The 14,214-nt window shown below is 39.6% G+C and overlaps 1 protein-coding gene across 2 annotated transcripts in view; it reads right to left on the reverse strand.

Annotated features, from left to right (window-relative positions):
- Positions 1-14,214, reverse strand: part of ESR1 (estrogen receptor 1) — a 252,454-nt gene that overhangs the window by 174,302 nt on the left and 63,938 nt on the right. For both annotated transcript variants that reach the window (XM_004263708.4, XM_033404774.2), the window contains one exon: positions 9,837-9,953. In XM_004263708.4, the coding sequence (XP_004263756.1) occupies positions 9,837-9,953 (117 nt within the window). The remainder of the gene's footprint in view (positions 1-9,836; positions 9,954-14,214) is intronic.

Genomic DNA, 14,214 nt, shown 5'->3' on the forward strand with positions numbered 1-14,214 from the left:
ACAGTGCCAAAAGTGTAATACAAAATAAATATAATAGTAACTAGTCTTAAGCAAGCTTTTAAAGATACCAACCCCTAGGTATAACTTTGTATGTTTCTCACTACTTTTTACTTCCTCAGTCAAGCTTAAACTAAACAATGTGTCACCTCCAGATGTAACCAGAACATGTCTTTATAATGACTCCTCACTTTACCTTCAGTCCCTCTTAGGGCTGGTATATATTTCCGTGATTTCCAAGAGGTCTCACCTCAAGTGTGTTGGTTTACGCCTACTGGATAAGTTTTCAAGGAAACCTCACCAGACTCCCTTGTGTGGTATTTAAACCAGGAACTTCTCAAAATTCACTATCTTTTCAGCCTCTTCCTTTCTCTGTTCCACAAGGCAGACACTAGAAAGTTTCACCAGCTCCTGGGACTCAAGTCTTAGGCATGACTATTACATTTTTAATAACAGACAAGAACTTACTGGTCTTCTCAAAGTCCTATCTCAACAAACTTTGTTCTTGAACTCTTTCTTTGATGTGGCTAAAAAAAGTGTAGTGATATTATAGCCATCTGCTCATATCACTATGGACATCGAACTCATTTTGGTGACACTCTTCACTCCAAAGAGATTGACTTTGAAAGCTAATCAATGAAGAGAATAGCTTTGTCCATTCCAACAGGTTTTTCCAGTTGCTGGTTGCTCTGCAAATTTAGCTTGAAATGTAAATATGATAGCTAGTGAGGTGGTTCCTCATACTGGGAAACTTGTATACATACCTTTAGCTTTAAATTCTGACCCTCCCATCATAAAACACAAAATTTAAGATTTGAAAGATGCTCTAGAGACCACTCAGTCCTAAGCCCATATTTTTCAAAAGTGACAACTGAGTTCAGAAGAATTACGTGATCTGCCCAAGGGTCTTGAAAGAGCCAGGTTCAGACTGGACCCTTAGCCAGGTCTCCTTTTACTTGACAAAGTTACCTTTTTTTATAGCAGAATAATCTAAATATTTAAACAATAAAAACAGATGGGCTTTCAACAAATATTGCAACTGTTACCTGAAAACAGTGAACACCCTTGGCCTGAAGGAGAAAATGTCCTTTTTAAATGATATTAAGCAATAGGAAGTAATGAAATATTAAGTAACTCTTTTTAAAATAACCATCGCACACTCCATATAAATGTAATGTGGTACTTCTGCTGTGCAACTATGCTAAATGCATTGATTAATGTTTTTGTCGAAGAAGAGTAGTATTTTGTGCCCATAGTAATTGTTCCTGAGTCATAATTTGGTCTGTGTGATATTAGTATCTTACTTATACATGAGTCTACATTTCATTATGATCTAAATTACTCCTGGTCAGTAAGGCAGTGCAGTATAATGAAAAGAGCCCTGAACCAGGTGTCAGGAGTCTTGGCTTCTGGTCTGAGTGGTTAACTAGCTGTGTGACTTGGACGAGAGCAATGAGCTGAAAAACAAAGAGGTGGACTAGGGGATCTTTTAAGTTCGTTCAGCTCTAAACACCGTTTATTATCCTAATCACAATCATTGAAACAAAATAAAAACACATGAAAATGTATGAGGTCTTAGGCTTATAGAATTTAAAAACAGCAATTTATTCATACAATTACTGCCCCCAGAGTTCTGCATTTTGTAAATACTATTGACAGAAAGGGTCCTTACATCATCTCAAAAACGATTTGCTTTTGCAAAATCAAATTATAGGAACAAGAAAGACTGATTTCTGGAATTTTTGTAAAAACCCGTCAGCATTTCTTTTAACATTCAAGGTGAGATATGGTCATTCGTGAACAGGTAAATGAAGATCCCTCTTCCTGTCCTTTAAAAACCAAAATGACCTCTAAATAAGCAGTCAAAATTACTTCAGCATAAAACAGTGGAATCAGTATTCTAACTCTAACTTATATAAAAGCAAAAGTATGATCGTCAGTGTTTCTTGGTTCATTTTATATATGCAGTGAACTTCTACTGAAATATTAAAATAGCCTTCCATTTAATTGTTTTCTAACATCCATTCATAACCAATTGTAACATACATGAAACCTACATCTAAATGAATTAGTGAAATACAGCACATCTGAAACAAGCCCATATTTTTCCAGAAGTACTGGTTCACGCCTACTCCTGGTTTTTTTCCTGCCCTATTGTGTCCACTCATCATGTATATAAGGCAGGCGCGAAGATAAAATTCACATCCATATTCAGCACCCCTCACACAGCTGTCAGGAAAGCTAGATGGGGGATTCCTGCACTGAGTATGGAAGAAGGGTAAACGAACCTATAAGTCCCTTCCAAGTGTTAAGAGTCCATGACACTCTAATTATTTTTCAGTTTCAAAGCTGAAAAGTTCATATTTCTGGTTGTGATAGATGACAAAAAAGGGTTCCAGTTTTTTAACCTTTGCCAGATAACTCTGAAGGCCCCTCTCACGAAACCGAAGGACTCAGCCATTTGACGGGCACTGGCCCTCGGACATCAGCTGATAATGCAAGCAAAAACTTGAAATGGGCTTGTGATTTGGGGCTTGTTCTCTTTTGTGCCTCTGCCATTACTGGGAGAACACGCCTGGACTAGCCTGCTGGAGGATGAGAGACCTGTGAAGCAAAACTCAGTCATCCTAGTTGCTCCAGCCAAAACAGCCAGCTGACCTCCCGACATATGAGTGAGCCCTGCCAATATCAGCGGCTTCCTAGTCTCTCCCTGACATGTAATAGATGCTTCTTGTCGTATTGCCATTGAGATGTTGAGGTGAGGTTCTGCTACGTGGTGAAAGCTAACTCCTATACAGGTTTTAATTTCCAAGCAGATATTCTCCCTTCATTAGAAAAACAGTACTCTTGATGCTCAATCTATTCATAGCTCAACACTTACAGTGTCCTTTCAGTTGTGCTCATTCATTCTATTAATTCGTGCATGCTACAACTAGTTCTCGACTGTCTATTAGATGCAGGCACTGATCTACGCACTTGAAATACATCAGTGAACAAAACATACAGGCATGTTTTGTTTGTTTGTAAGCACTCATCTGGAGCTTATGCTCTAGTAAGGGAGACAGATATCAAGCAATAAATCATCTAATAATTAATTCCATGGTGTATTAGAAGGTGAAAATGCGGGATGTGTGGGCTGCGCTATTAAATGCAACAATCAGGATAAGCCTCATTGATAAATTGACAATGGAGCAAAGAATCTGAGGGAGGTGAAGGAGTCAGGTGCCCAAATATCTGGGGGAATGGCATTCCAGGGGGAGGGAAAAGCTAGAGTAACTGGTCCAAGACATAAGTGCGCCTGACACGTTAAGAACGCCCACGTGGTTTAGGGTAAGCGGGAGAGGGCGGAATAAGAAAAGAGGTGAAAGAAGTAAGCATGGGGAGGAGATCTGGTCTTCTGGCCACTGTAATGACATCAGCTGGGTGAACGGGGAAGCCGTGCAATGTTTTGAGACGTGATATGATTTGATTTCCATTTTTAATGTATCTTTAGGGACAATAGATGGTAGGGAAGCAAGGAAAAAAGCGGGTAGGGCTTTAGCAATAAGCTGGGAGAAAGATGATGGTGTTTCACGCCAGAGTGTCAACAATACAGCTGGTGAGAAGTGGTCAGATTCCAAAAATATTTGAAGATAGAGCCACCAGAATTTCCTGAACATGAGGTATGGGAGAAAGAGAAGCGTCAAGGTTAACTACATTTGTTTTAGCCTGAGCAATTCAAAAGATGAAGTTATTAGCTAGGATGGGAAGGATTGCAGATAAAGCATGTTTGAGGGTGAAGCAGAAATTCAGGTTTGAACAAATTGAGTTTGAGATGTTTCTTAGACACTCAAGTGAGGAAGACACCTGAGAAGTTGTATACAGAAGTCATGGACTTGGGAGAAACTTTGGGCTAAAGGTATAAACTGGGCAGTCATCAGCATATAAATGGTATTTAAAGTCATGGGATTAGATGATACCAAAAAGGAGCGAGAAAAGACAGAAAACAAAAGAGACAGAGAAAATAACGTGAATTCCCAACCCTGCCTTCTGAAAAAGCTTCGATTCAATGCAGCTACAAGTCTCACAAGGATTGTTGGACTATCCCAAGAAAGAAATTCACATTTACATTCTTTTCTTTTTTTTTTTTTTTTTTTTTTTTTGTGGTACGCGGGCCTCTCACTGTTGTGGCCTCTCCCGTTGCGGAGCACAGGCTCCGGACGCGCAGGCTCAGCGGCCATGGCTCACGGGCCCAGCCTATCCGCGGCATGTGGGATCTTCCCGGACCAGGGCACGAACCCGCGTCCCCTGTATCGGCAGGCGGACTCTCAACCACTGCGCCACCAGGGAAGCCCCACATTTACATTCTTAATTCATTGATTTGGTTCTCCTGTCATTAACATTAATAAACAGTTACTTCTGGCAAAAAAAAAAAAAAAAGAGCCAATGTAGGATCAAAGGAAACCTAATTTTCTGGTCTGGAAGCTCATCCCATCAATGAAACAAATTATAGTAACACGTGACTATAAATATTAAACTTAGGCAAAAGGAAATATTTTATTTTCCAGCTCTTCATTGGGCATCTCAGTTATTCTGAACCCACAGCATACATTTCCCCATCTATATTATTATTTTTATTATTTTCTCACTTTAAAATTGTAACATTAATTTGTTAAATTTATTTATTGTTTTGGAATATTTCTCAAAATTAAATTGCAATGTTGTCACCAAAATAAAGACTAGTGACAATTATTACTTTATCTCAAATTTCTTCTTAATGTATTACAAGGAAGCACAACCAGGATGGGCAGTGCATGAGTCCTGCACATCAATTAATTTCTGGTGACAATTTCCTTGTCTGAAAAATGAAAACCTTGCCACCAACACACTTCCGAGTTTATCGGGAGGAATTTTAACAAGTTTGTATAAATCCCTGGCATCATAAAATGATAATCAACAAATTTCATTCATCATGAAGCTATATCTAGCATATGACACCAAAAAGAAAAAAAGAAAAAGCAGATGTGTCTGAGCCAGGGTTTTACTCCCCACAAAGGAATTAGATATTTATACTTAGTACTAGTGATAAAATTGCCATTCTTTTCCTTCCAAGAAAAATCTGTGCTGAGTATTTAGGTAAGATAGGAATTATTTTTAGGATAGGAGATCTACAGGCATACCTCAACTTATTGTACTTTTAATTTTTATTTTATTTTATTTTTTTGCTGTACGCGGGCCTCTCACTGTTGTGGCCTCTCCCGTTGCGGAGCACAGGCTCCGGACACACAGGCTCAGCGGCCATGGCTCACGGGCCCAGCCGCTCCGCGGCATGTGGGATCTTCCCGGACCGGGGCACGAACCCGTGTCCCCTCCATCGGCAGGCAGACTCTCAACCACTGCGCCACCAGGGAAGCCCATCTTATTGTACTTTGAAGATATTGCGTTCTTCACAAACTGAAAATTTGTGGCAACACTGCATAAAGCAAGTTTATTGGTGCCATTTTTCCAACAGCATTTGCTCATTTTCTGTCTTTGTGTTCCTTTTTGGTAATGCTCACAATATTTCAAACTTTTTCATTCATATTATATTTGTTACAGTGATCTGTGATCAGTGGGCTTTGATGTTACTTTTATGACTTGCTGAGGGCTCGGATGATGGCTAGCATTTTTTAGCAATGAAGTATTTCCTAACTAGGTACGTACATTTTTTTAGACATAATGCTATTACACACTTAGTAGACTACAGTATAGCGTAAACATTAACTTTTATATGCACTGGGAAGCCAAAAGAATTTGTGTGACTCACTTTATATTTGCTTCATTGCAATGGTCTGGAACCAAACCTGCGATATCTCTGAGGTCTGCCTGTAATCACTAACACTTGTGTTGTACTTTATAAAGTACTTCACATGTTATGAATTGTGACCTTTACAAGAAACTTGTTAAATATAAATTATTTATTTTTATTTTACATCTGAGGATAATGAAACTCATAAAAATGACTGTAACAGGATTGCTCAGCAAATCTGAGGGGAAGCCAGTATTTGGTCCAAGAATTCCATCTCTGAGGTTTTCCCCTTTCCATCAAACCAAGCTAGAATGCCAAGTTCTTGGATAATAATATACACCTTGGAAGTCACATGGTCTGAATAACACTCTGGGTTGGACTAAACCCAGCAGTGGCTGGCCAAAGCTCTGAACTTCCACTGGCTGCTGGTCTTCCATTCTCATCTTCATCTTCCATCCAGGTCTTAACTTCTCTTCCAGATTTTTATTTGCCACCTCAGGTGCAAATGTCCCCTTTGTACAATGAGGATTCTGATGGAAGGGACTAGGTGATTATCCATGTTTGTACTCTTCATAATAGCTCACCCTTAAGCAGCCCTGAACAAATAACTATTTAAATGAATTAAGCCATTATTTCATGGGAAAAAAATATCTTGAACACTCACTTTGTGACTTGCTTAGTGCTAGATCAGTAGGCAGGACAGTCTCCACCATCGTGGAGTTCATGGACAGATGTTGAACAACTAACAATAATAGTGAGGAGGGCTCAGGGAAGAGTTGTTTCCTATAAAAGGGAGAACACAGGAAGCTAACCTAGTGTGGGGCAAAAGGAAGACCTCCCTGAAGAAGAGACATTTAATCTGCCACTTAAGGTTGAAGGGGAGGGAGACAGATGAAAAGGAAAATGCAAGCTAGACAGAGACCAGCAGCACTAAGATGGGAAAGTGCATCCCCTAAAGCATGTCTTAAATTCTGCATCTTACTGAACCATCGTGGCTCAGGACCAAATCTAATAATGAGGTTGGGATTTTCAGGGTACAGCAGGCATCATAAGAGATTAAATTTTTTCATGTAGATAAAACATGCACTGTTTTGGATCTTTAGGGTACTTTAATAAATGCATTCTACCTTGCTATAAAAGTAGGAGGGGGCTTCCCTGGTGGCGCAGTGGTTGAGAGTCTGCCTGCTGATGCAGGGGACACGGGTTCGTGCCCCGGTCCGGGAAGATCCCACATGCCGCGGAGCGGCTGGGCCCGTGAGCCATGGCCGCTGAGCCTGCGCATCCAGAGACTGTGCTCCACAACGGGAGAGGCCACAGCAGTGAGAGGCCTGCGTAGCATAAAAAAAAAAAAAGTAGGAGGTAAGTTTGTGGTTCTCTCTCTTTTATCTGAAATGAAACATTTTATTTCATATGGAGAGATTCAGTATTCGAATTGGTCTCTAGCCTGGTTCAGACACTGGATTCTTATGAAACCAGTAGGAAAATGTTGTAAAGATTTATCTAGTCACAGCTGTTCTTTACAAGTAATTTCAAATTTTATAGTTGGCTATAACTGTACTTCCAGCTGTAAATTAGGTCTTTACTGGGTGGGATCTTGGGAGTTGTTATACAAGGTGTCATGAGGTTATGTGTGGTATCCCATACTGTGGAAGAAAAATAAATTATATTGCATTATGGCAAACACTATACATATAATTAAAATGAGATGTTCTCACAGCCTATAGTTTTACAATTTTAAAGCTTGTCGTAAAACTTATACACACGTATAAACTGCCAGAAAAACACATGTTTTCATTTTACGTAACGGATACTAACAACTGCTAAGGAATCTCTATGGGAAATTGTTATGGACTGAATTGTGTCTCCTCGACAAATCACATTGAAGCCCTAACCCCAGTACCTCAGAAGAGTACTAAATTTGGATATAGGGTCTTTAAAGATGTAATAAAGATTAAATGAGGTCCTAAGGGTGGGGTCCTAATCCAATATGACTGGGGTCCTTAAAAGAAGAGAAAAAAACACGACGGATGCACACACACAGAGAAAAGGCCACATGAGGGCACAGCGAGAAGAGGACCACCTTCCAGCCAAGCAGAAAGGTCTAGGGTGAAACCAACCCTGCCGACACCTTGATCTTGGACTTCCAGCCTCCAGAGCTGCGAGAAATCAATTTCTGCTGTTTAAGTCACCCAGTCTGTAGACTTTGCTATGGCAGGCTGAGCAGAATAACACAGCAGCAAACTAGTATAGATATATATTTTGCACTCATAAATATACATGTACAAGTACATGCATGCACACATAGATTGACTATGTGCAGTAATTATCTAAAGTCCTATTTGAAAGCAGTGGGAAGATTTTTATTATGTCTTTGCATGTTAAATTTTTTGTTAGATAAAAATGTGTATGCATAATTTATATTCATGCATCCAGATTGTATCTGGATGTTAATTAAGAAAAACAGAATTGTTTCTATGAAGTGGGGTCAATGTATGGGTACCCTCAAAGAAAAAAAATGTTTTGGACCAATTTACAAGTTGATCATTTCAGCTTTTAGAGAGAATTTAAGAGTCTGGGCTTAATCTACCTACAATTGCCAAAGAAGAATATTAAACTTGGACTCTACTCTTTCAAAGTAAACTTTTTGCATGTAGCTGTTTTATTCCTGTCACTTATCAAGTTACCTTAAGAAGCTTTTTGTGAGTTTAATTAAGCCTGACTAATTCTCCAACAGTACAAAGAAAAATGAATTCCTTAAATATTTAATCCATTTATGACTCAAAGTGTCATTTTCTGAATGTGACTGTTAAATTCTTGGAATTAATTACCCTTTGAATCAAAGCTGCTTTTTCAGACACTCAAGACATATAGTCACAGCTCACACAATGTGTAAATTCAACATTTCATCTGTTCATCAAGATAATTTATTCCAAATGCTGTATTCAAAATCTCAACCCGGTAGATTTATTTATGGCCATTAACAAAGGAATCTTTGCCTATAAGCACCCTAATAATCAGGCATGATTGTTGGTTTTTCCTCTGCCTCCCCCTTTGTCCAAGTGTTAATGAGTTAAAGGTTAGCTTCCCTCTATTTACACAATCGCTACTCTTTTTCATGGCCACTTTGTTCTCCTTAACTAATCTCAAGCCTCCTCTCCAGAAAGATTTTCTCCCATTCTGATCAGCAGGCAGCACCATCATAGGTCTGTCTCTCTCCTTTCTATCATCCTAAAACACTGGATGCACCCATTCCTTTATTTCAATTACACATTTCCTCTTGTTCTCTCCCAGTATCTTGAAGGCTCTTCAAGACTAGAAGTGTTCTTCAAAACTAGATTCCAAAGAATACAAGGAGATCAGGCAACCACATTTATGGAGCACCTAATATTCCCAGAACCAGACGCTGGATTCCTGTATAAGAAAACTGGAAGGCTGGATACATGAGGAGACAGAAAACCACACATACACACACCCACAGCGCAAATACACGGACACAGATCCCGACCACCTCGTGACGCTAGCGCTCAGAAATCACTGCATTGTTCCCAGCTCCATACTGGACGCTGAGATTATGGGAGCTGCTAGTTAACTCAACTTCTAAAGGAGAAAGCTGCCTTTTGATTGAAATTCAAATTCCCTAAGGGATGTGAAGGGATTGAAAGATGACAAACTAGCTCTTTAGCTTTCACATGTACAAGTCTCAGTGTAAGGAAAGTTTCTTCGCAGATACTGTTTTCTAGCATTAGGAAATATAAACAGTAACTGAAAACTATTTCTAGAATAATTCGCTGAGCAGTCTTCTTTTCCTTCCACCACCACCTCCCACACACTTTTGATTTTAAATATAAGTATTTACATTGAAAATATGAAACACAAAATGGTGTGCTCGGATTTCTTCTTTTTTAATAAAATGTGTTATAAAAATAGTTTTGTTGTGAAGAAAAGTGAGAATAGGAAAAAAATTAATTAGAAGAGAAACCACTCCACTCCCGTGGTGACTAGAATGGAAATGGCCAGCAGTGGGTGGGGGACAAGGACCTCATGGTGGGCGCCCTGGGTCCAAGGTACCTACCCCCTTTCATCATGCCCACTTCGTAGCACTTGCGTAGCCGGCAGGCCTGACAGCTCTTCCTCCTGTTTTTATCAATCGTGCACTGGTTGGTAGCCGGACACATGTAGTCATTATGTCCTATCGAAAGCAAGAGGACAGAATTAGTATTATTTCAGGAAATTTAGTCGGTCGGAATCTACAGGGAAGCTGTCTGTGGGATGTTTTCACATCTCTTCCTTGGCCTTTCTATGTTGCTGCCTCAACCCATCATCCTTTTTTGTGTCCTTCTTGCAATGTTAAAAAAAAAAACTCTCCTACAATTAATTTCTGCCTCCCCAAGTTGCTTTGCGAGTTCTTTGGGCAAATCCCCTTCAGTTCACACAGCCTATATTTGGGGGCATGATGTTTTATATATATATTCTCAAGGTTAAGCTTTCTCAGTAGATAAGGCCTTTTTTTGGACCCAGGCCACCCACCAAAATTGTTGTCCAAATAGAGCTGTTAGAACTTTCAGACAGAGGGTTTCAAAGTGGCCTTTCTTAAAATATAATTTAAAGAATCTTTAAGTAGGTCTTCAAATGCAGCACAGGACACCTAAATTTCAGTTGCGGGGTGGTGGGCTGTGGTGGTGACCAAGGTCGATCCTTAAGGTAGTAAGTCAGTTCACCACTCACTAGCTGGAAGACACTGAGCAAGTTGGTTAACATCCTTAGGCCACACTTTCCTCCCGGCACCGCTACATAACATTATTCTAAGAACTAAATGTGAGACTACATGTCACGGGCTTAGCACAGTGCCGTAGGCAGGGCAAACACCAAATGAATATTAGTTGTTGTTGCTGTTATTTTATTCTAAATCCTCTTTCTTTTCTCTCTTGTTTATTGAATCTCTCTCACTCCAATGCTTCCTTCTAATTGGCTTTTTTTTCAAGGTTTATTAAGATATAATTAGCATATAATATTGTGAAATTTGGGGGGGACCTATGAGCTTCATGAACTTGGATGTCCAAATCTCTCCCCTGTTTTGGGAACGTTCTCATCCATTATTTATTTACATAAGCTTTCTATCCTTTTCTCCCTCTCTTTCCCTTCTGGTTCTCCAATAATTCCCAAGACTGTTTCTCTAATGATGTGCTGTAATTCACATAGGTTTACTTCACCTTATTGGCTTGTATCATGTCATGCAAGTCTGACCCACAAAAAAGGTCTCCCTTGATCCACAGCACTCTCGAACTTCTATCTTATATCCTGTCCCTCCTTCTCAGCTCAACACCTGACAGATGTCTGCACTGGAGGTCTTTTTCCTCCTTTTCTCCTGCCTGGCTCAACCCACGTCAATCTGCTTTCCACCTTTGTTGCTCCACAAAAACAGCTTCCCAGAAACCGCCAATGACTTCTGTTGCTGAATTCAATAGACACTTTCAGCCCACATCACACTTGACCATTCAGAAGCATCTGACAGTTCCTTCCTTCCTCTTGAAACATGCTTTTCCCTCGGCTTCTGTAACACAAAATGCTCCCAGCGCTCCTTCTACCCGTCGAGCTGGAGCTTCCCAGGGTTTGCAGATTTGCCTCCCTACATGCCACAATAATCCAGAGCTGCACAGGGCTCAATGCCAGGCCCTTTCCTCTTCTGTGACTCTGAATTCTCCCACCAGAACATCTATCTCACGCCTACGGCTTTCATCACCACTAAATACAGATGACACACAGACTTAAACTCCCAGCCCAACCCTCTTCTCTGAGCTCTGGGGACAGGTATCCAATTGCCCACATGCAGTTTCTGCTCTAAGATTTAGAAGTCACCTCCATTTCTTTATCCCTCAAAAGAAGTCTGGTTGATAATGTACAGAATATTAAACTTCACAAATTAAAAAGTATTATTGGCATGTTTTTATAAAGCAGCCCATTTATATGAGTCTAAATACTTGCACCTCTTGGGAAAACATCCTGAATTTAGACTAAAAAGATGATATGTACTATTTTAAAATATGCTTTCCATTCACAAAAAACAGTAAGTGTATATGCGACCTTCTAATTCAGATTCTCTGTTTAAGCCTCCATTTTCTCATTTAATAAGTGCAAGACTCAGCATGTAGTGAAATGTTTTAACTACAGACCTCTTTGTTCTTTATTCAACTTAAGGGTCAGCCCAATTAGAATAGGGTGGAGTGGGGACTTGATAAGAAATGTTGGTCTCATAAAACTCGATTCTCTATCTTTAGATATACATTATAAAAGTCACTGTATAAACAGGCTTCAGATTAAATTAACATCTGCATTCTTCTATTGCATAAGAGGAATCAACAAACAGTTAAAACCTTGTAACTTCAGGAAGAGACCACACACTGCCTCGAATACCCAGGCATAGTTATTACTTTTAGAATCTTCCCTATTAACAGGGGCAAATTGAGGAAATAATAGAATCAGAAATAAAATTTACCTGGGCAGATATAAACTCTAGGCAAAAGGTGTATTCTTCTGACACCTCAAAGAAACTCTTAGTGTTTGGTCTTCTATGATGTTTATGTAGTACATGTTGACTTATTTTAAATCTTAAAATATAAGTTTATATCAGAAGAAAACAGTTAATAATAATTTGAACCAAAAATTACTTTGATTCACTTTCTTTCCCAAAAGCCAGAAGTTCTGCAAGCCAGAAGATGGGAGAACTGAATTGGGTCTGAAGTCAATGGTTAAATCTTATGTTTGGATTGGCCAGCCATCGTAGATATGTATCGTTATAAAATCAAGTGAAATTCCTGAACTAACATGTTTAACACATAAAATATGCAGGATTTGTACAATCGAATTCATCCCTTAACAAGAATGAAAATAGACGCACAAAAGAACCAAGTTCATAATGCAAACCTTTTGTGACAAAGCTGGGCTTTCTCCTGCCTAATGTACGTGAACATTTAGAATTGACAGATTGGCAACAAGAAAAAGTTAACAAGTACTTGCTTCATATAAACAATTAAAACAAATTCTTCTTAACCAAACACCATTAACAACTATTTATTTCTAAGTCTTCAACTTGCATCAGAAGAAAGGAAAACATGAAAGTTTTTTGTTGCCTAATGAGTATAATTTTGTAAAGATGTGTTCTTAAAGCAACTGATTTAAGTTTCTTTAAGAAGAAATTTCTTTTTAAATGTTATTATTTGGTCTTGTAAAAATAATGGAAGAGAAAATCTTATTGAATTAGAGTTCATTTAAAAAAAAAACTCGCACCAACAATCTTAATGAAACATACAGTGTCTTTACTGAACAGACTGAGGAACTCTGTGTACCTGTGACCAGATCAGCCCCAAAGTTCCTCTTGCACAGAATGAAGTGCAAGAGGCCAAATCCAAGATGTGAGCTGCAAGTGAAGGTTTGGAGAAATAATCACTATTTTTTTTTTGCCCACCAAAAATTAAAGCCTTTGAGCTAATGTAGGGTTTGAATAATAGGAAGCGGGGGTGGGAGAAGGGATGAGGCAAGCGAACCGTAAGCAGGAAACGTGAAGGGTCGGGAGAGGAATTACTAGGAATTGCCTGTAAGCAGGAATTACCAGACTCACCCCCGGCTCCAGGGGCCTCACACAGAGCTCTTCCCCAGGCCTCTCTGGGATTCTTTTCCTTGACTTTTCATTTCCCCCTTTCTTCTTATTTTCCCTCTTTCAGCTATTTTTGCATTATTACCATCACACAGAAAGTCTATATTTGTTAGTTACCAAAAATAAAATAAATAAATAAGGGCTTCCCTGGTGGCGCAGTGGTTGAGAGTCCGCCTGCCGATGCAGGGGACACGGGTTCGTGCCCCGGTCCGGGAAGATCCCACGTGCCACGGAGCGGCTGCACCCGTGAGCCATGGCCGCTAAGCCTGCGCGTCCGGAGCCTGTGCTCCGCAACGGGAGAGGCCACAACGGTGAGAGGCCCGTGTACAGCAAAAAAAAAAAAAAAAGCAATGGCCCATATTCAGAGATTGAAAAGAAATATAACAACAGACCAAATTAAAACAAGCAGGGGAGGATGTGGAGAAAAGGGAACCCTCGTGCACTGTTGGTGGGAATGTAAACTGGCGCGGCCACTGTGGAAAACAGTATGGAGGTTCCGCAAGAAATTAAAAATAGAACCACCATACAATCCTGACGTGCCACCTGTGGATATGTATGCAAAGGAAATGAAATTGTTATCTTGAAGAGATATCTGTACCTCCATGTTCATAGCAGCGCTGTTCACACTAACCAACGATGGAAACAACAACCTACGTGTCTGTTGACAGATAAACAGATAAAGAAAATGTAGAATATATATAATGGAATATTGTTCATCCTTAAAAAGTAAAGAAATCCTGTCATTTTCAACAAGGTGGATGAGCCTGGAGGGCATCAGTTAAATGAAATAAGGCAGACA

The sequence above is a fragment of the Orcinus orca genome, chromosome 12 (genome assembly GCF_937001465.1).
Source record: "Orcinus orca chromosome 12, mOrcOrc1.1, whole genome shotgun sequence".
NCBI classification, from domain to species: domain Eukaryota; kingdom Metazoa; phylum Chordata; class Mammalia; order Artiodactyla; family Delphinidae; genus Orcinus; species Orcinus orca.